Source organism: Abramis brama (assembly GCF_963993115.1).
Source record: "Abramis brama genome assembly, chromosome: 5".
Classification (NCBI taxonomy): domain Eukaryota; kingdom Metazoa; phylum Chordata; class Actinopteri; order Cypriniformes; family Leuciscidae; genus Abramis; species Abramis brama.
The window spans coordinates 12,110,417-12,132,331 of record NC_139967.1 but is presented as its reverse complement, the minus strand read 5'-3'; the positions used below and the strand labels follow the sequence as shown (position 1 = coordinate 12,132,331).

Below are 21,915 nucleotides of genomic sequence, written 5' to 3'. Positions count from 1 at the left end.
GGTAAGTGTTTGAAACATAGCCTACGTGCACAGCTCTGTTGAATGATTAAGTTTACCCTTTTTAACTTAATGTTTTTAAACTGAATGTACGAAGCAAACTGTTAGCTGAAATATCCACAGAATTAAAAAACAACACTGATACAAGTGTGTGCGGCGGTTTCTGTAGCATCAGTAGACTGCAACAATACTATCACGATACTTGGGTGCCGATACAATATGTATTGTGATTTTTAATAATTACAATTCTACAAGTATTGTGATTTTTGTTTGCTTTTTTAACTCTAGACCATAAGGGAAAATTTGAATGATACACTTATACATGATGGTACAGTGCAGGTCGTATATATCCGTAGATGTCTCTCCGTCCGCCATTTTTCACTTTTTTATTACAGAAAATACAAAATTTGTACAAACATAAACAACTCACAACAAATATGGAAAGAAATATACATATATGATGAGTGTATAGTAAGGGGAAAACAATTTGTGCCAGGGGTAAAATATTACAAGAAGTTAAAGTGTTGAAATGCTTCGTAAGTCTTTTTTGCTTTTAATACTATCTAATATTAAAGTAGTGTCATATTTTTCAATTTCTTTTATAAAATGTTCACAATTTGGCTTAGCTTTAGCCTATTTCTTCACATGAATGTGATGTTTTCCAAGTAAAATAAAAAGTTGTATGAGAAAATAGATCAATGGTATCCTGTACAACAAAAAAAAGAATATAAAATCATACAGATCCATTTGTATTAATGTTACAAACAGTCTAGAAATGACGTTAGAGACAACCAACCAAAACATTCTTGAATATAAACATTCAAAGAAAAGATGGATCACCGAATCATTGACAACACCACAAAATTCACACGGGTCTTCCATGTTCAAATTGAAATGTTCAAGTAACTCCTCAACAGGGTAAATTCTGTGTAGAATTTTAAAGGATACTTCTCTAACTTTATTATTTATAAAAACTTCGTTATTGACCATACTTTTTTCCACTAAATGTTTTCATATTTTGATGACCAAATCACTTGAACAAGGCAAAAAAAAATTCTTTAATGCATTTCTAATATATCTGTTACTGCATTTATCTTTTGCAATATTAATATCTCCAATAAATACTGTATCACTGTAAACAGACGGTTGTTGGTTTAAGTTAAGAGGGCAGAATCTAGGACTCTGTAATAATGTTACAACTCTGCTTGGGATTGCATCAAAGATAATAGAATCATCTTCTGGTTTCACTGGAATCTTAAATTTATTGATAAAATAAATTTATGATATACATGTATACATATATATGATATAAATATATGATAAAAGTAGGCCTTGTTCATTAAGCATCCGACTAACAGTAAGTATTCCATAGTCATACCAAGTCTAATTAAAGATTATAGATAGATGTGGTGAAAAGTTATGTTTATAGATTAATTGCCAGCAGTCCCTGCTTATGGAAGTTTGCCAAGGATTGATTTCTTCAATAGCAAAATTACATTTTCACTTTCTCTTGTCAACTAGTAAGAGATATGACGTCATGTATTACCGATACAACACATATCACCCTGCTGAAATTCTCCGCCTTGTCTATAAGCAAGGGCTAAAATAAAGCAAATTAATATAAATTAATATAGATTCTGTAATAATAAAAAAAAAAAAATGTAAATCATTTTTTTAAAATAAATCACGATAGTTAGATGGATTGATTTTTTTCCCCCAGCCCAAGTAGACTCCCGGTCACTTTTTCTTTTAGAATCATCATCATCATTAATTCAGTTCATTTTTGCTATTAAAATAATGTACAGTGTCATCTAGAGCAGTGGTTCTCAATTCCAGTCCTCGGGACCCCTTGCTCTGCACATTTTGTATGTCTCTCTTATCTGACACACTCAGTTCAGTTCATGGAGTCTCTCCTAATGAGCTGATGATCTGGTTCAGGTGTGTTAAATAAGGGAGACATACAAAATGTGCAGAGCAGCGGGTCCCGAGGACTGGAATTGAGAACCACTGATCTAGAGCACCCCAAGCCCCCCAAAACCCTGTGTAATTTTCAGTAAGTTCTGTAGTGTTGCCAAAAATATTGATATTTTAATATGCATCAACACTGAAATATCTGAAACTGTTCCAATACTCCTTTTCTGCAGTATCAGAGCCCGTCTACGGAGAGCCTGCCCACTCCCTATTAAGCTCTATTGTACCGAATTTTGGTTGTAGTTCCACCAGAGTTCCACTGGGGGCGATCGCCATGAGTGCAAAATGAATGGGAGTCTATGGGGCTATACGGCTAAATGTGTATCTTTCACCCGATTGCCGTTGAGAAATCTCAGATCTGATTGTAGATTTTGCAAGTTCAACATGGGTTATAGGTCGAAAGTTGAATGAACGAGTACTTATGTCCTTTTGATTTCTTACAGGCTGAGTTGTTGTTGCCCATAACACGCTAGCATTCTGCTAATGAACGCTGATTGGTCAGTGAAGGACTGATTACGACCAGAGATACCGCTTGATGGCATCGTGTCATCCGCAGCGGGACCAGAAACAAACAAAACAAAAACTCTTCTAGCATGTGTATTTACCTGTGTCAGCTGTGTTGTCGATGCCTCGAGTGAAAATAAAGTGCAGAGCGCGAACGCACCAGAGTGAGTGAAGGATTGCCGTGAAGCAGTATCTCTGGTCATACATGTGTATGACGTCATTGACACTTTAAAAGACTTTTTAAAGCAAATAAGTGAACACCCAATATATTCAAAAACAAAATCTAACTCAAAAAAATCTAACACCCAGCAATGTGTAATTTATTTGCATCTCCTTTCGAATACAACATTCAAATTACTAGACAAAAAATTATATCCTGAGAAAAGTGGATTTTTATTGGTATAGCGCCATAGACCTCCATTCATTCTGCACTCGTCCTGTGAGCGCCCTCATATGGAATCAGAGAGGAACTGCAACCAGTTCAGAAGCCGGAAGTGTACTGAGAGTGAAACTTCTCGCCATATTAGACATTCTCTGGCAGTATCATACAACGATACCAGCTGCACGTTCTCACTCTCTCTACGGTGAAGTGCATAAGCGAACACTTAAAGTGACAGCAGCCCAATAAACCTGCTGCTGTTTGTCATGTTAAATAAAGAACAAAAGACAGAAAGAAAATCATTTGACTGAATAACTTTTGTAACTTTAATTGTAAGCATTAATGTGTTTGCATTGAGAACTATCCGGTGTTATTCAGCATTTGATTACTTTCATTTCTGTAGTATTTGTTACCTGAAAACTACTGATAGACCCGCCAAAAAGATTTAAAGCCATGTTTATTGTCTCTATATTCTATTGTATTTTTTTTTATATATTTTTTTAAATTCATCAGAAATTTGCCTTGTGTTTTCATGAAAAAAGAAGCTCATACAGATCTGGAACGACATAAAGAATGTTTTGATTTCATGTTGAATTTAACCTGAAAACTAACATCACCGTAATTATTCCTCAAAAAATGAGTTCTCTACACCTTCTTTCTATCAGCCCATCCCTCTATCCCTCTCTCTCTCTGCATGAGATGACATCACTGCAGCTGCATGTTCCCAGTCCTCATGTTTGAGGTTGTGCTGTGAATTCTAAATAGTGTGTGTCCTCACTAGCGTAGCGCATTATGCAATCATTCTTAGATTTAAGTACTATATATATATCTAAAGATTAAAGATAGGAACAATCGGGGGGGGGGGAAACGAAGGTCTGGTCCAACTAAGAAGAAAAATACCACATTTCCTAAGAGGTTCAAGAATGTTGTTAATCTGACCCTGGTACTGCGACAGAAACCGAATTAAAGTGTGATTTATGCCCTGAACTGTGTGTATATAATAAAAATAGCACACAAATATCAATAATTCATAAAGCGAGAGCTTCATAATACAGTATCTGATGGACGTGTTTTATGCTCTATCATTCAAATGTGTAGATCTAGCGCCTCCTACTGGTTGTAACTAGTACAATGGTTTTCTAAGACAACTGTGATGTCAGAGGAACTATTAATTTATGAAGGTGGGGTGCTCATGCTCATGTAGGAAAGACTATTTAAAACCTACAAGACCATTCCTAAAAAAGCAGGGTTTTCCTGACACTTTTCAGAACCACCTCCTGAGAAGCACTAACTAATAAAGGCCATTCTGCTCTCCTAGTGAGACCGGCTAAAAGGGTCCCGCTCCTAATGAAAAGGTAAAAACAGGAGGCCTTTCATTGCATGAGAGGAGCTTAGCTGTGCCACGACACAATGACTTAGATTTAAATTTCTGTTGAGAAGAAATGCAGTCATCGGGGAGGGGAGACCTTTAACTTTCACACAAAGAACAGCAGCTCATGAAGGGCTAGTGTAACAAAAATTGGCCGCCTGCAGATTTGCACCACACAGATACGGTAGCGAACTATAACACTAATTTGTGGAAGCACAAATTAGGAACTATGGGGAACAGGGAAGGCAGTGTTCAGTATTTCTGTTGTTGGACAGTTTCATTGTATACAGGAGAGACCATGACCAAAAAGCTCCCCCCTTTTGACAGTTCCCCTGTTAAACTGGCTTGACCACATGAATGGAAGCACACAGTCCAACACAATACCATGAGATAAAAAACAAACTCCTCCATTTACTAATACATACAATGACAAGAGCAACAAGCCATTATATTTTCAATAAATTATAACCACAGAATGCAGTGGCATAATCTGTGTGCTTATTTTTGTATCTTGCTATTTAACGGTGCACTAAGTTTTTGTTTAGTTTTAGCTGGTCCCTAATCTGTCCCATTAATACCAACTATTATGACATGTCTGTATATATAAAATGTGTTTTGTTATGATGTGCTTGTTTTATTTAGATGTGTATGCACAAATAGCCTAGTAGCAATACCATCTGGAACATGGTCCATGAAATATCTCATCATAGCCCAAAATTAAAAAGACATACATTTTAATTAGTAAGTATAATCAAAGAACATAGCTTATATTACTTTTATGTATGCGTTGCAAAGCACTTTGCACGCTGACTCACTCAATAGCATGACATGGTCGGTCATGTGATGTCAACAGCGGCACCCATGAAGTGACGACCCGCTTCATAACAGCTTTTTATAGGCTGATATGTCTGAAGTTTTCATCTTTTGTGGGTGTACATAGTTTCAATTATTTATACCCACAAGTGTCCTTCATTTGTATAACGTTGTGGTAAAAAATACTGAGTGCACCTTTAAGACTTGGCATGGTATCCACGATTAATCCTTAGTTAAACCAGTCTGTACCAAACAAAACACAGTGTTTTGTGGTTCGTTTACTAAAATTAGACGTATTCTTTCACAATCGTTGAACAACAAATCGCAGGACAGCCTGGAAGCAAGCCATTAGCTCAATAAAGTACAACAGCCCTGTCAAACTCTCTCTCCTGGTGACAGAATTGATCAGGATCCAAATCAAGAGCATCACACCTCATCTAACCACTACCATAACACCACCAGCAGAGATTAAGCAAAACCACAAAACACACAAGATGAAGGTGATTGATCAAGAACAACTCAGGCCAAAAATTATATGCATGTATGTGTGACTAGTTTATGTATATAATATACATAAGTATGTAGCCTATAGTGCATAAAAAGCCCAAGGCGAATCGTGTCATCTCACAACAGAGTGACACAGCGTTCAATCCTCCATCAACCCTGATGGCATCCCGCTAGTTAGCTCTACAGCCTGAGCTGTATTAGCATTGGGCCTACGTGACTAAATTATATGCGTCCCTTTATGGATTTTAGAAAACATTACATCATCTCTTCTCAGTGTGTTTATTTCCGCTTACCTCCCCCGCGTTGGTGGTGGCGGTGCTGGAAGTGGACGCCGCGCTGGGAGTGGGCGAGCGCTGCAGGGTTACCAGAGCCATGGATGGAAATCTCCCAGCACAACGGCCAGTCTAACTGTCACAAGCTAAACCGACTAGCGGATTTTCCCCTAGCAGCAGCAGCGCCAGATACACGGGGACTGTGCTGCAACTCCACGCGCTCGGTGGGGCCACTGACTGTTAAAAGGCCATATGGCTGAGCCGCTGATCGGCGTTGTTTGTGTCGCTGAATCCGCTTTGACATGAGCTGGATGATGTTTGGTCGGTGCCTCTCTCTCTCTCTCTCTCTCTCTCTCTCTCTCTCTTACTCACCCCTCTCTCTCTCTCTCTCTCTCTCTCTCTCTCTCTCTCACACACACACACACTCTCACCTCTCTCTCTCTCTCTCTCTCTCTCTCTCTATTACTCACTGCCGCATGTGGCTGAAACACGGACTACTACTGCTGCTGCCTGTAGTGGAGTTTGCGATTCAATGTTTTTGAATGAATCTTTTATGTGAACGAATCGAATCTATCTCCCTTTCGAAGCGAGAGCCTGCGTTCATGACTTCAAAGACTGACTTCAACATGGACCAATAGCATTCGAGTATGGGCTGAGTGTGGCGCATATCATTGGTTGGACTTGATATTGGTTGGACTGAATGAACACGCCCTTTACCAAACGAGTCAGTGTTTTGATACGAGTCAGTATGTTTTTGTTTTTGAATATATTGAATTAACCCTGTCTATGGAATTAACTGGGTGCACCTCTTGTTTGTGGGAATGTAAGGGCAAGGAGGAGGTTACTGAAACTCAGTTTATTTAGGCGATCTTTGTTTTGTTTTTTGCTTGATAAAAGCCATGCCATGCAGTAAGACTAGGCATAATGTACCGGCCCAACCCTAATGCACTGTTTCATGTATGTTTAAAGGAGTGTTGCAGTCGTAAATCACTCGGTCCAATTACAAATCGGTTGAATGGGTGATTCAATGACGTTTTGTTACCCTGGCAACTTATTTGTGTCTGTTTATCTTTTTTTCTTCATGTTTATCTGTATTGCCTTAATGCTTTGTAATGTTTAATAAAAAATGAAAGATTCAAAATATTGGAGCCCTGAACTGAATTAAAACACTCACAAATCACAATGTATGATTTTTTAACTATTTATTTGTATGATACAGCTGCAAATAAGTATTTGAACACCTGAGAAAATCAATGTTAATATTTGGTAGCCTTTGTTTGCGATTACAGAGGTCAAACGTTTCCTGTAGTTTTTCACCAGGTTTGCACACACTGCAGGAGGGATTTTGGCCCACTCCTCCACACAGATCTTCTCTATATCAGTCAGGTTTCTGGGCTGTCGCTGAGAAACACGGAGTTTGAGCTCCCTCCAAAGATTCTCTATTGGGTTTAGGTCTGGAGACTGGCTAGGCCACACCAGAACCTTGATATGCTTCTTACAGAGCCACTCCTTGGTTATCCTGGCTGTGTGCTTCGGGTCATTGTCATGTTGGAAGACCCAGCCTCGACCCATCTTCAATGCTCTAACTGAGGGAAGGAGGTTGTTCCCCAAAATCTCGCAATACATGGCCCCGGTCATCCTCTCCTCAATACAGTGCAGTCGCCCTGTCCCATGTGCAGAAAAACACCCCCAAAGCATGATGCTACCACCCCCATGCTTCACAGTAGGGATGGTGTTCTTGGGATGGTACTCATCATCATTCTTCTTCCTCCAAACACGTTTAGTGGAATTATGACCAAAAAGTTCTATTTTGGTCTCATCTGACCACATGACTTTCTCCCATGACTCCTCTGGATCATCCAAATGGTCATTGGCAAACTTAAGACGGGCCTTGACATGTGCTGGTTTAAGCAGGGGAACCTTCCGTGCCATGCATGATTTCAAACCATGACGTCTTAGTGTATTACCAACAGTAACCTTGGAAACGGTGGTCCCAGCTCTTTTCAGGTCATTGACCAGCTCCTCCCGTGTAGTTCTGGGCTGATTTCTCACCTTTCTTAGGATCATTGAGACCCCACGAGGTGAGATCTTGCATGGAGCCCCAGTCCGAGGGAGATTGACAGTCATGTTTAGCTTCTTCCATTTTCTAATGATTGCTCCAACAGTGGACCTTTTTTCACCAAGCTGCTTGGCAATTTCCCCGTAGCCCTTTCCAGCCTTGTGGAGGTGTACAATTTTGTCTCTAGTGTCTTTGGACAGCTCTTTGGTCTTGGCCATGTTAGTAGTTGGATTCTTACTGATTGTATGGGGTGGACAGGTGTCTTTATGCAGCTAACGACCTCAAACAGGTGCATCTAATTTAGGATAATAAATGGAGTGGAGGTGGACATTTTAAAGGCAGACTAACAGGTCTTTGAGGGTCAGAATTCTAGCTGATAGACAGGTGTTCAAATACTTATTTGCAGCTGTATCATACAAATAAATAGTTAAAAAATCATATATTGTGATTTCTGGATTTTTTTTTTTAGATTATGTCTCTCACAGTGGACATGCACCTACGATGACAATTTCAGACCCCTCCATGATTTCCAAGTGGGAGAACTTGCAAAATAGCAGGGTGTTCAAATACTTATTTTCCTCACTGTATATATATATATATATATATATATATATATATATTTGAATTAAATTCAAAAATGTATTTGCTCAAGTGTAATAATTAACAGACATCAAGAAGTGGCCACTAGAGGCTGGTTCTAATATAACCCAGTGGACTTTACCCCGTCATCCAAGATTTGTGCAAAGTCTTAACGAATTAATGCAGTTCAGATTCTGGTTTCTGCAGGCAGTGCATGTGAGAGAGAGGCAATAAGAGCATATGGGACTTTTCCTAATAGTTTTTTTGAGAAAACTTCTGGCCAACTTAATTCAGGTGAGTGAAACTGTGTTTCTGTGCAATGGATTTTTACATAAAGGTGACCAATAAGGAAAACATTTTGCATATATGTATACATTTGCATGTGCAGATTTCTTCAAGATTAGTCACATGGCATCATTGGTGATTGGTGATCATGTTTAAAATGGAAAGGTATACATTTTATTTGCACATAGATACAAAGACAAAGCAGAAATTAATTGTAGAAATAAATAGAACTGCTGAGAAAGTAAAACAAAAAGCCTGGGGGGTTGTACAAAGAACTTTCCCACATATACATTTGTAATCGAAATGATTCAACCCCCATTGGTTTATCTGCAAAATGTATAGACTTTCAGCTGTTTGCAATATACAAATCAAACAAAAGTAATTGAAATAGCTCAACACAACAAATGGTTCATCAAGTGGTTTCTAAAATTTCAACTGAAAATGCAACTTTTAAAGGTGTCCGCAGTCTCAAAATTATTCAACCCGCTGAATGGAATCCCTCACAACAGCACAAATCTGCAAAACAAGTGTTGTCTCTAGCACACCTGATGCAACTAATCAAGGGCTTCATTAGTTGCACCAAGTGTGCTTGAGCTAGAACACATGAAATATCTAAACTGGCTAGATTTGTTGAGTGTCACGTTTGACTGCATGTTAGAAATATGGCTAAGTCAAAAGAATGGTCCAAAAAGTTAAGAGAAGATATTATCACCCTTCACAAACAAGTAACAAGATACAAAAAGGTAGCGAAGGCACTAAATGTTCCTAGAGACACTGCTGGGAGCATAGTTCGCAATTTCAACGTTAAAGGAACAGTGGTTACACTACCTGGATGGGGCAGAAAAAGGAAACTATCAACGGCTGCAACCAGATTTCTGAGAAGGCAAGTTAAAAAAAAAACCAGAGTGACTGCAAAAGACCTGCAGCAAGAAAAAAAAAAATTAAGTGTTCAAAGCAGCGCAAAGAGTAACAAAAAAGGTATTCGCCTGTTATGGCATTTTTTTTCTGCAGGCATGAAGGTGTGCATCATTGGAGCGGGGGTCATCGGGCTCTCCACAGCTCAGAGCATCTACCAGCACTTCCACGGCCGGGTCACCCCCCTCACCATAGAGGTGTATGCTGATGTCTTCACTCCACTCACCACCAGTGACGGGGCAGCTGGACTCTGGCAGCCGTATCTATATGACAAGGGGAACGTGCAAGAAACGTGAGGTTTCATTTGAGTGAATCCAAAAGTGCATATGAAACAGTTGAAGCACACCCTCATGTTTTCAGATATGCTGTATAATCTAGTACACTGTAAAAAATGATTTTATGTCAAAGTAAATAAAACAGGAAAAATCATGTATCTTTTGCTAAGAATAATTTTGTAAAAATGAAAACTTTAGTATATTAAGTAAATCCTAATTATATACTAATTTTTTACTTGTAAATATTAGACATCCAACAGACAAGTGAAATTGACTTCTGACTCTCTGGCATATTTACATGCATTAATTAAGTACTTGAAGCAAATTTAAAAAAATCAAGTAAAATTTAGTCCTTGAAGAAAGGAATCTGCGCATGCGCAGAAAGAAGAAAACACGCGATTGAGGGATTTCGAATCTCCACTCCAACGGCTCTCGACAGGTAAGCAACAGTAAAAAACTGCATTATATTACGGATTTATAATGATTTTTTGATTAATTCAACGATTGTCTTGTCATCACTTCATGCTATACATTTGAAAAGTTTAGTGTTCTTAAGTTTAGAGACGTGCTCCAGAAAAAAGTTAAGGGAGAGGCAGAGGCAGAAAGCACCCTGTTTATTTTCTTTATTTTACAAAAGCACAATGTTTTATTTCGATTGAAAGTGGAAAAAGTAGACATTTAACAGTTTATTTTTTCATATTTCTTAAGTCTGTAATCTTTATGACCAAAAATGACGGAGTATAAGTCTAATTTGCTGCTACGCGCGGGCGCTTTTGCCGACTCAAGAGGGTTAATGACGAGTTAACTTTGTAGACGTTAGCCATATTTTTTTCTCATTTTTAAACTTTACGTTTTACACGATTTATCAGTAATTACGCCTAAAAACCATGAATATGTCACTTAAATCATGATCTTTTTGTTTAATATTTATTTTGTGTGCAATTTTCTTTATAGATGACAAATATTGGCCACGAATTAACAATAGGCCTAAGTGAGAAGGTTCTCGTTCCCTCATCGTGCACAGTATAATTCATTTCCTCATTCATTTGCTAAATCGTGCATACTATCTATTAAATGGTCCCTGCTTTTACTAAATCGTAACCACGTTGTAAATGACAATAATTCGTACTCCCAAATTCCTAATTCGTAGCCTTGATATCTGCTGTGTGTCACATGTTAGCATTAATGTGTGTAAATTGACTATGAGAGTAAGGTCATGCAGGATGTTTTTAATGATTTGGTTTAAATGAAATGAATAATGTGAATGCAAATTAATTAACTTTTAATTTAAAAGTATTAGCTGTTTACTGATTATTGTTTTTTTCTCTCTCTCTTTTCTTAATTTCAGGATATTTCTCAAATGCATTCAGCCCTTTGTGCCTCCGTTGCTGTAAACCGGTTGAGAGGGACAAAGAGAGAGACCGAACACACTGAATTGTTATTATTGTCATTATAGGTTTCTGTATATGCTTATTTCTTAATAAATTACTCTTAACTGCACATTGTCACAGTATTATTTTGTCACATTATAAGAGTAACATTTAATTGAATTTAAAATAATTACCAGCACTGCATAAAACAAGTAAAATGTATTTAAAATATCAAGTGGTTTTACTTAATTATATTAATTATATCAGATTTGTAAGTAAAAATTACTCAATATAATTTAACAGGCCAAGTTATATGTACTTATTCACTTTGTGAATTTTACTCGGCTTAGTTAAGTAGATTTACTTAATTTCCATCATTGTGAAATTTACTTGAAAAAAATTTGTGCAAAAACTTGCCTTATAAAAATTGAGTAAATTCTACTTATTGTTTTTCTCAGTGTAGAGAATAAAATGTTTTTATTTTATTTTCACAGTAAATGGAACAAAGAGACATTTGATTATCTACAAAGTTTCCTCAGCTCTCCCGATTCAGTGAAAATGGGAATCTTCCTCCAGTCTGGCTACGACCTGTGCACTGAAACTGTACCAGTGAGAAGCTTCTCATTTCCCTCCTTAAAATGCTTGATATTTAAAATGTATAGTAGTGTGAAATTTAATGTAGCTCATGTAGCATGCAGATGGCATGTCATTGCATGGCATGGAAACAATGCTAAATTTTCAGGCATATTTTGTAGCTGTCTCTCTGCTCCTCTCAAACAGGACCCCTCATATAAAGACGCTGTGTTGGGCTTTCGCCAGCTAACTAAACGTGAACTTGATATGTTCCCGGGATACAGGTACATATCACCTGCATCTAATCACAAGTTTAATAACTGATATTGCTGACATTGTTTTAAGTGTCAATGTCCCGTACAAGACATAGAGTAATATTCAGCTTAATTGGACATTCAAATTGAGTCAGGGCAGACCTACTGTATATACATTTTTAAGTGCTGATGTTTAAGGTTCAGTTTGATTGATTTAAGTTCAGTTAAACTGAAATGTAATTGATCTCAGTGTCGTATATGTCCATTTCCCAGCTATGGATGGTTCAACACCACTATCATGATTGAAGGAAAAACATACCTGCCATTTCTTATGGATTGGTGAGAGATCTTAACAGTAACCTGAAGTTGGATGAAGTTGCATACTGTATGCATATAGATGTCTAACATATACATTTTAATAATTTTCTGGTGTTCTCTATACAGGTTAAAACAAAGAAATGTCAAGTTTCATCAGAGAAAGATTGGTTCATTTAAAGAGGTTTGCGCATGTTTTTGGACTACTTTCAATCATTTCAATAATTGAAAAGCTTTAATATAGATGTTCAATTCAAGAAATTATAAATCAATATTAAATCCACAAAAAAAGCTACATTTTATTTATTTTAAATAATTCATATTATACTACGGGGCTGTTGAATGCTTGAATCTGATTGGTTGACGAATTGTTCTAAGGTGTGCAATTATTTTCATGGAAACGCACGGCTAAAGTAGTTCCAGGCAAGTCTTAACCGCATTACCACCTCGGGTGTGCATTATTTTCTAATAATTCAATGGCCCATTGTCAATTATTCCTTACTTAAACAGTTATAATATCATAATATAACAGTTATAGTTTTCTGTATCACTCATACTTATACTAGATGCAGTGGAACTTCATAGTTTAGTAAGACAAGAATAGCAACCAGTTTTTGACCCACTTATTACTGAGAACCTCATCTATCCAGTTGTAAAGTGATTGTGCTCAAAGTTTGCAAAAAATGTCCTCCAGTTGGCAGATAGTGGTGCTGATGTTATCATCAACTGCTCTGGTGTCCGATCAGGAGACCTACAGCCTGATCCTGAACTCAAACCAGGAAGAGGACAGATCATTAAGGTGAGGTTTAGTGGATAAAGTCAATCAGGGTTTGAGTTTTAGACAAAACAGTGTCATCTCAGATTCTGTGCTGTATGTCAACAGGTAGATGCTCCCTGGATAAAACACTGGATCTGCACAAATAATTTCTCGTCTGGAGGTAATTCGTCGTACATCATACCTGGGTGAGTTTCTTGGTCACAGTCAATGTATAGTAGGTAAAGGCAAACAGGCTGTGTTTGTTTACCTAATCTCTGAGTTATTTTTATTATGAAATGCAAAATGTAGTCTTGTCCTAGGTCTGATTCACTCAGTTTGTTTCTGCAGGAGTCGTTTAGTCACTGTGGGTGGAGTTTTCCAAGTAGGAAACTGGAATCTGCAGAACAGTTCTGTTGACCATAAAAGAATCTGGGAAGATGCCTGCAAGCTTGAGCCCAGTCTACAGGTAGGATATCAGAAGTTGTCTAGATTTGTTATTTAAGGAGTGTTTTTTTTTTTTTATACAGATCTGCTCAATTTTCAATTTTCAATTTAGCATGCCTGGATAGTAGAGGACTGGACTGGTCTCAGGCCCGCACGCAGCAAAGTTAGACTGGAGAGAGAGACCCTGCGATCTGGACCACATGCATTTGAGGTGAGCTCGTAGTGAAGAGAGCACTATTTTATTGGCTTAACTCTTCCTCTTTTCACACACCATGCTGTTTTCATTCACCTCAGGTCATCCATAACTACGGACATGGAGGTTTTGGACTGACCATCCATCGTGGATGTGCTGAGGAAGCTGCTCGGCTCTTTGGACAGATCCTGGAGCAGAAAGGCTTGCTAGCACACTCTAAATCACGCCTGTAATAGATCTGGGTTTCTGGACAGTGTTATCCATAATCTCATCAGACATCAGCAATGTTATTCTTTATCTCAACTTTGTCATACTGATTCCAAAAAGTTTAAGAATCCTAAACTACAATGAAATACATGTTCATATACACGTTTTATATTTTTTATAAAAAAAATTTTTTGGATTGTTTTAAAAATATGACACATCATAACAGAAGCGAATTGTCAAAACGTTTTTTTATGTTAATTAGGGGTGTAACAATATATCGTGTCACAATATATCGCAATACAAAAATGCATCAATATGTTTCGTGGATAGTTCACCCAAAATAAAAATTACTGTGTGGAAAAAAATTCTAGTTTTCAGAGTTTTAGTGACAGTCCTACAAGAAACTGCTATATATAATGTTGAATATAATGTACAATAATGCAATGGGGGAATAATTGTGGGTCCTGATAATGCCAAATGTCTTATGTTAGCAGTAAAAAGTGACAGCATTGTTTTGTTATACATCTAGTCAGACAAAAGTATTTAGACAACATTACTTATACATCTAGTCAGCTAAAATGATTCTGTATTTTCATCTTTAGAATCATGAATATTTTTATTCTGGTGTCACTATTGGGTTTCCAGCACCAAGTCCAAGCCTATTCATTTACACCCACAATGTAAAACCAAATGTAACATTTTGATCAACAGTACATTTTTTGTTAACCTTTTACCATATGTCTTGGAGTATCGCAATAATATTGTATCGTGAGTTCAGTATTGTGATATGTATCGAATCATGACGTGGGAATCGTTACTCCCCTACTGCTAATGTATAATGAATCAGATGCAAGCATGATTTATTTAATGCTTTTATTTGAATGCTTTTTCAAATTTATTTTAAGCATTATTGTTTACATATTTACATTACCTGTAGTGGCAACACTGGCAAGGGCTCTCAGGGTTCCCACTTTGAACATACTTTTTTTTTTTTTTGCTCAAAAGAAATCTGCACAACCTTTGAATCAACTACCTATGAATTTAAATGTGTGCTCACACTTTTTTAATTATTCAAATAATTTAGCAGTTTTATAAATTCATAAATATTACGCAAAGGCATGAAAGGAGATACATGATGCATGTACAACCTGAGGGCAAGACTGATTCAATATAATGTATTATTTTAAAAGCATGGTTTCTTTCCTGTGGATTAGCATTTAAGGATATATAATTTAGCCATCAAAATAAAAAGTTAATCAAATATGATAAATAAAGATGCCAATAAAAAAGTAAAGTAAATAATAATAATAATAATAGGCTAAGACAGTAAAAGTTATTTTATTTTTTTCACCAACAATATATAGCTACCTCCAGACAACTGCTCAACTTCAACTAACTAAGCAGAGCTGGTATCTGTGTGAAAGTGTCGTGTTTTGATAAGAGGTTTTTTTTGTTTTGTTTTTTTTTCACCACTTAATGCAATGCAAACCACAAACTTTATGTCAGTAAGAATCACTAGACTTGTCGCCATCTAATGGAGTAACGAGGTCTGAACAAATCATTGAACGAATAAATATGAACAAGTCTTTTTAGTGAGCAGATTCAAAAGATTCGAAGTCACTGAAGTGAGTGACTCAAAACCAAAACCAAAACTATGGCTGACTTGGAAAAAGCATAATGCTATTTCTTCCATGTAAGACTATTTCGAATGCAGCCCATACTGAGCATTTTCTGAAGGCGAACACTAATAGCGCCAGCTCAACGTGACAGTTGACGTTAGGTAATGTGAGATAAAGTTAATTTTTAAATTTTGCGTCATGTCATTACGTTGCTTAAGACTTGTGCATACAAGAAAGAAGATAAGGACCTGTTTAGGACAACGTCGACTTCTTTTTGGAAGTAACAAGAAGTTTGGTGAGTGAAGCTGTTCTTTTAATAAAATAAACTAATAAAGAGCAGTAGGCCTGTACCGCGAATGCAATGTAAAACCGTCTTCCAAATGCACATGTAAATGTAGCTATTTCCAGCTTGACATTACATGCAATGCATTACTTTTTTAAGCTATAGAAAGCCCACAAGAAGGCAACCAATAATAACAACTCAAGCTCTCTAACCTTGTTAGTTAGTTGTCGTTGTCCATGTTTAATCGTGTCCATATGGGTTTTTATAGACATAAGACTTATTAATCAAATAAAAGAAGCCCTTCACATTACACTATAAACATATGGCAGCATTGGACACATGTTTGCATTGAAATTGTTTTCAAATCAAATTGCAACATTTTATGAAACCGTGCATTAATATTTACACTTGAATTTAGAGGGTTTTTTTGCATAGAACATACAGACATCAAATAGCTTAAGAGCATACAGCATATCACTATTAAAATAGTAAAAAAAAGGTATTTATGCATTTTTCTGCAGACATGAAGGTGTGCATCATTGGAGCGGGGGTCATAGGCCTCTCCACGGCTCAGAGCATCTACCAGCACTTCCACGGCCGGGTCACCCCCCTCACCATAGAGGTGTATGCTGATATCTTAACTCCACTCACCACCAGTGACGGGGCAGCTGGACTCTGGCAGCCGTATCTGTATGACAAGGGGAACGTGCAAGAAACGTGAGGTTTCATTTGTTTCGATTCAATTCTGTGGCATAAAAATAGGAAATATATATCAGTTGAAGCACATCTTTGTTCGTTATTCATTCACAGTAAATGGAACAAAGAAACATTTGACTATCTACTAAGCTTCCTCAGCTCTCCCGATTCAGTTCAAATGGGAATCTTTCTCCAGTCTGGCTACAACCTGTGCACTGAACCTATGGCGGTGAGAAAATTATCTTTCGATTGCATATAATGTCTTCTTTTTTTTCTTTTTTCTTTTCAGTGTACAGAATGTTATATAAACTGCAAGTATTAATTGATTGAACATACTGTATTATATTGTCAGGTAATTGAGTTCATATTTAGGTCTCTGCCTGTGGGCCCTTAACTATTGCAGGACATGATCAAAATGGCAGAACAGAACATAATGAACCTTATTGTATAGCTGAACAAAAGAAGAAGTGGTCAGAATCAAATAACCTTAAGCATCCACTTGATCCAACTGCTGAGCCCCCTCTCTCTGGCATGGGTTAAAACCAGCATGAGATTAGAGTGAAAATAACTAACCGATCTCACTTATCCATGAGAGATAATTTAGAAAATTACTGCAATCTCTCTGCTCCCCTCAAACAGGACCCCTCATTTAAAGACGCTGTGTTGGGCTTTCGCCAGCTGACTAAACGTGAACTAGATATGTTCCCGGGATACAGGTACAGTACTTGTTAGCTGTATCTAATCATAAGTTATTTCTATAATTTGATGCTGCTGACTTGTTTTCAAAATCAGTTTGGTTGTTCTACCCCTTAAATTGGATTTGTGAATGTAGTGTGTTGTGTCGCCTTTCCTTTTTCCCTCAATCCCTTTCAGTTTTGGGTGGTTCAACACTGCTCTCATGACTGAAGGAAAGACATACCTGCCCTGGCTTATGGACTGGTGAGAGACTCCTGTTATCTTATCAGTAACCCAAATTAGGAATGAAATAGAATAAAGTATGGTTCAAAAGTCCACAATAAAATATGAGATTCAAGTTCTGGTTTAAACTTAGAAATAAAAATGTAAAACAATTAAACATTAGGACTTAAAATGAATAATTAGAATTTCAGATTTCTAGATTTTCTCCATAAGTTATATATATATATATATATATATATATAATGTGTTTGCACATCTTATAAATGCATATGTGTGTATCTAATTTTTATATGAATATACCTATTCTTCCATTTTATATGCATCAGAATAACTGTTATGCATTTATATAGCTATGTAAAATCTGTAGTGGATTTGTTACTCATTTACAGTATGGCTTTTTTCAGGTCTAACAATGATTAACAGTCTTTGGCACGTTGGTCATGTTTCTGTGTTTTTCACAGGTTAGGACAAAGAAAGGTTAAGTTTTATCAGAGGACGATTGGTTCATTTCAAGAGGTTTGAGAAATTCCATTATCATTCTCACACTTAATAAATGAAAATCTCAAGATCTTAAAATTTACACTACCTTTAAAAAGTTTGTGGTTAGTGTGATTTTTTTTAATAAAGAAATTAATACTTTTAGTCAATAAGGATGCATTAAATTGATCAAAAGTGTCAGTAAAACATTTCCACAAAAATACTGATAATATAAAGAAATGTTTCTTGAGCAGCAAATCATCATATCAGAATGATTTCTGAAAGATCATGTGACACTGAAGACTGGAGTAATGATGCTGAAAATTCAGCTTTGACATCACAGGAATAAATTAGATTTTAAAATATGTGAAAACAGAAAACCCTAATTTTCCTGCTAAATTCATGCTGAGAGTCTGTCTCTGTACTGTTGCAAAATGGTTTCAGTCATAAAATGTGTGCATTTGTAATGACCTTAAAATTGTCCTCCAGTTGGCAGATAGTGGTGCTGATGTTATCATCAACTGCTCTGGTGTCCGATCAGGAGACCTACAGCCTGATCCTGAGCTCAAACCAGGAAGAGGACAGATCATTAAGGTGAGGTTTAGTGGATAAAAGTCAATCATACTTAGAGTTTTTGCATAGAACTATGTTGATCTCATGCCTTTTATATCAACAGGTAGACGCTCCCTGGTTAAAGCACTGGATCCTCACACATGATTCCTCATCAGGAGTCTACAACTCACCATACATCATTCCTGGGTAAGACTCGTTGAAATAAAAGTTGAAGTTGAAGTACAAAAACTTAAACTGAAATAAAAATAAATGTATAATAATTAATAATAATAAAAATGACAAACCACATAACAAAATAATTAAAACTAAAAAGAGTCTAAATGACTTCATGACTAATATGAAGTCTTGTCTTAGCAGTTGCACATGACCTCAGGTCCTCTGTTTCTGCAGGAGTCGTTTAGTCACTGTGGGTGGAGTTTTCCAATTAGGAAACTGGAATCTGCAGAACAGTTCTGTTGACCATAGAAAAATTTGGGAAGCCGCCTGCAAGCTTGAGCCCAGTCTACAGGTAGCTTTCAGCCATTTTAGCCTTGCTAAATTATTGTTTGCTTGACTGGCATGAGGGGATTGAATCTTCTTTTCTCTCTCTAGCATGCCCGGATAGTAGAGGAGTGGACTGGTCTCAGGCCCGCACGCAGCAAAGTTAGACTGGAGAGAGAGACCCTGCGATCTGGACCACATGCATTTGAGGTAAGCTCTTAGTGATCATTGAACTGAAGATCTTAAAGGTGCACTAAGTAACTTTTTTACCTTAACCGAACAGCTTCGGAGTCATTGGAATAGTTATATGACTTGTTTCGGGTTGAATGGTGGTCGTCGCGCATCCCCCGAGCGCCTGTGAGCGGAAAAACCACCCTTGCAACTTTGGGCCGCGGGTCGCGTCAGGAAGTATCGCGTGATATCAGGTCTCGCGATGTAACAAATTGCTTTACGGCACTGCACACAAAGCTAGGAAAGCTTTGTCGGAGGATGAAAGAAAGGAAACGGCAGACTGACCGAGCAAGGAGTCAGACTCGAGTAAATATCGTTCTTGTTGATGGACTAATAGACATCTTCAGAGGTTATCTGTGCCTGTTCGATGTCCGACGCTTTGTAACGCGTTCTGTCAGGAGGAGAAATAGGGATAGCTCACAGATGAAGTTATTACCGAGAGCCAGACAGACTCACGGAGGCGATTGGCATTTCACAACTTGCACTTTATTCCCCAGTCGAACTCGTGTAACTGTCTGTCACCCGTTCTAACGTCCAGATCTTTACTTGATAAACAAAAGTAGAATAAGAATGAGCATCAAACTGAAATAACCCGCATACGGGTGTTCGAGGTGCACATGATACAACACAGACTGCCGACGACAGTTCAACAGGGCGTGCGCAGCTCTTAAAGGGGCCACACCTTATTTCCACTCGTTACAGCTTCCATCCTATTGAACAGGTACCGGTATAGAGGGCGGAAGGGATCAGGCCGTGAGTGCAGAGACAGCTCTGCGCGAGTGCTATTTACGATAGTAACGTTAAATACAAGTACTCCACAGCGACTCTAGGGGTCGCTGTTTGACAAAAACGGAAAGCTGCCTAGTGTGCCTTTAAGGCATCTTCCAATGAAGAGGGGTCGCTATAAACAGCTAGATGATGTATGAGTTAATGCGGAGCCCCTAATGGGACATGGTAATAGAAAAAAATGTTATATGAGATGGGAGGAAAAAATTATATTTCAATGCTTTTTGTTTCCCCAAGAACCATTGCATTCGCTTGCAAAACTCACAAAACTGGTGATGGAAATAATATGAAATAGGAGGGAAAACTATTTTCATGCTTTTGCTAGTTTCTTGGGGGAACAGAATGCAAAAGTTTTGCAATCGAATGCAGTTTCTAAGAGGAACGCAAAAGTTTGCAAGTGAATGCAAAAGATTTCTAAGCACATGGTAAAGTTTCGCAAGAGATTGCAAAAGTTTTATGCAAAAGAAAATGCAAATGTTTTGTGAGTGTATTCTTCCCATCTTATATAGTTTTTCCATCACCCTGTCCCTTTAGGGCTCTGTAGATTCTCCTCTTTTCACACATGCCGTTTTCATTCACCTCAGGTCATCCATAACTACGGACATGGAGGTTTTGGACTGACCATCCATCGTGGATGTGCTGAGGAAGCTGCTCGGCTCTTTGGACAGATCCTGGAGCAGAAAGGCTTGCTAGCACACTCTAAATCACGCCTGTAATAATAGATTTGGGCCTCTGGACAGTGTTATCCATCTCTTGAATTGTCGCTAATCTAATAACCATTGTCAAATTGAGATGCATAATACATTTGACTACATTTATCTGCACTAATCTACAATAAAGACACATACTATTTTTCTTTTTTTGAATCATAATTTATTGTTATCATACATGTACATCCAGTGCAGTGGCAAGAGATCTGTGCACAGAGACACAAAACGCGGCACTAAATTGCAAAAGGCAGGCATAGGAGACAACTCTCTGGATTCACAGGAACAACTGCACACTTCCCATCATGCCACACACATACCCACTGTACGGTTGAAAAGGCATAAATACAAATGACCGAATATATCATTGAGAAGTCGAGCTGAAGAAACAAAGACAGTATGACAGTAATAAAAAATATACTTGATCTACAGACCTGTTCAGATGAAAGCCACTTGCTATTGTTTTATTGTTACTGAGCTGTATCTTAGGATTCAGTAACCTTTGATATGCCAGATTATAAGGGAACAACTGGAGTTTTGTACATGAATGAGAATTTTACATGAGTGATTGCAGTTGGCAGCCAGTGAGAGGACAAAGAGAGGTGCTGAGTGGTACGAAATGAAGACTTTGATGCCCACTAGATAACGTCACTGGTGTCAGCGAAAGTCTAACACTATCAATGGCTAACATTTAACCAACTTAAAGTATGGTATATGGTTGAGAGAGAAAAAGGAAGATAACAGAGACCACAAACTGGTGCAATGTCTGATTTATAGCAGCATCCGGTCTCTGCTTCGATGAATAGATAAAAGTTGTCATGACCTCCCCAATGGAATGCTGGGAGTGGAGTGTAAGGCCCTCTTAAAGAAATAAAAAATTAAATAAATCTTTCTACTCGCTCTCATACTAAACCTGTCACAAACACACAAACCCTTGTGCTATCTTTCAACTTCAAGACTTCAGGACTTTGAAAGTTCAAATCTTTCGTTCTTCTCCTAAACACCCCCAAATGCTCTTCAAATCATTTGAACATATGAGAGTGATGATGGTTTTCATGTGCTAAACTGCATAATGCAATTATAGATATATTTTCAACCCATTTACTG

The 21,915-nt window shown here is 37.5% G+C and overlaps 3 protein-coding genes across 4 annotated transcripts in view; 2 read left to right on the top strand and 1 right to left on the bottom strand.

Annotated features, from left to right (window-relative positions):
* ssh1a (slingshot protein phosphatase 1a) overlaps positions 1-6,906 on the bottom strand; it is a 38,092-nt gene extending 31,186 nt beyond the window's left edge. The window contains exon 1 of the mRNA XM_084114688.1: positions 5,834-6,906. Coding sequence (XP_083970814.1) covers positions 5,834-5,914 — 81 coding nt within the window. The 5' untranslated portion in view covers positions 5,915-6,906. The remainder of the gene's footprint in view (positions 1-5,833) is intronic.
* Positions 6,907-8,626: 1,720 nt separating this feature from the next.
* Positions 8,627-14,396, top strand: LOC311083274 (D-amino-acid oxidase-like). Of its 2 annotated transcripts, none has more exons than XM_084114707.1 (11): positions 8,627-8,744; positions 9,747-9,942; positions 11,790-11,904; positions 12,076-12,152; positions 12,396-12,461; positions 12,567-12,621; positions 13,132-13,236; positions 13,321-13,400; positions 13,543-13,660; positions 13,751-13,849; positions 13,933-14,396. In XM_084114707.1, the coding sequence occupies exons 2-11, from the start codon at positions 9,749-9,751 to the stop codon at positions 14,062-14,064; spliced, it is 1,041 nt and encodes a 346-aa protein (XP_083970833.1). In that variant the 5' UTR covers positions 8,627-8,744; positions 9,747-9,748; the 3' UTR covers positions 14,065-14,396. The 2 variants fall into 2 exon arrangements, with proteins under 2 accessions (XP_083970833.1, XP_083970834.1); XM_084114708.1 differs by having other exon boundaries at positions 8,630-9,618.
* Positions 14,397-15,584: 1,188 nt separating this feature from the next.
* Positions 15,585-20,960, top strand: LOC311083273 (D-amino-acid oxidase-like). Its single transcript, XM_084114706.1, has 11 exons — positions 15,585-15,952; positions 16,462-16,657; positions 16,751-16,865; positions 17,276-17,352; positions 17,510-17,575; positions 18,016-18,070; positions 18,521-18,625; positions 18,708-18,790; positions 18,995-19,112; positions 19,196-19,294; positions 20,686-20,960. Exons 1-11 carry the CDS (start codon positions 15,856-15,858, stop codon positions 20,815-20,817), a joined length of 1,143 nt encoding a protein of 380 aa, XP_083970832.1. The 5' UTR covers positions 15,585-15,855; the 3' UTR covers positions 20,818-20,960.
* Positions 20,961-21,915: the final 955 nt, after the last annotated feature.

Bases quoted from the DNA above. Each gene is read 5' to 3' on its own strand.
- LOC311083273 (XM_084114706.1), top strand. From the start codon at position 15,856: ATGTCATTACGTTGCTTAAGACTTGTGCATACAAGAAAGAAGATAAGG. The intron at 16,866-17,275 runs GTGAGAAAATTA...CCCCTCAAACAG, and splicing joins TGTGCACTGAACCTATGGCG to GACCCCTCATTTAAAGACGC. The intron at 19,295-20,685 runs GTAAGCTCTTAG...CATTCACCTCAG, and splicing joins CTGGACCACATGCATTTGAG to GTCATCCATAACTACGGACA.
- LOC311083274 (XM_084114707.1), top strand. From the start codon at position 9,749: ATGAAGGTGTGCATCATTGGAGCGGGGGTCATCGGGCTCTCCACAGCT. The intron at 12,153-12,395 runs GTACATATCACC...TCCATTTCCCAG, and splicing joins GATATGTTCCCGGGATACAG to CTATGGATGGTTCAACACCA. The intron at 13,661-13,750 runs GTAGGATATCAG...TTTTCAATTTAG, and splicing joins AGCTTGAGCCCAGTCTACAG to CATGCCTGGATAGTAGAGGA.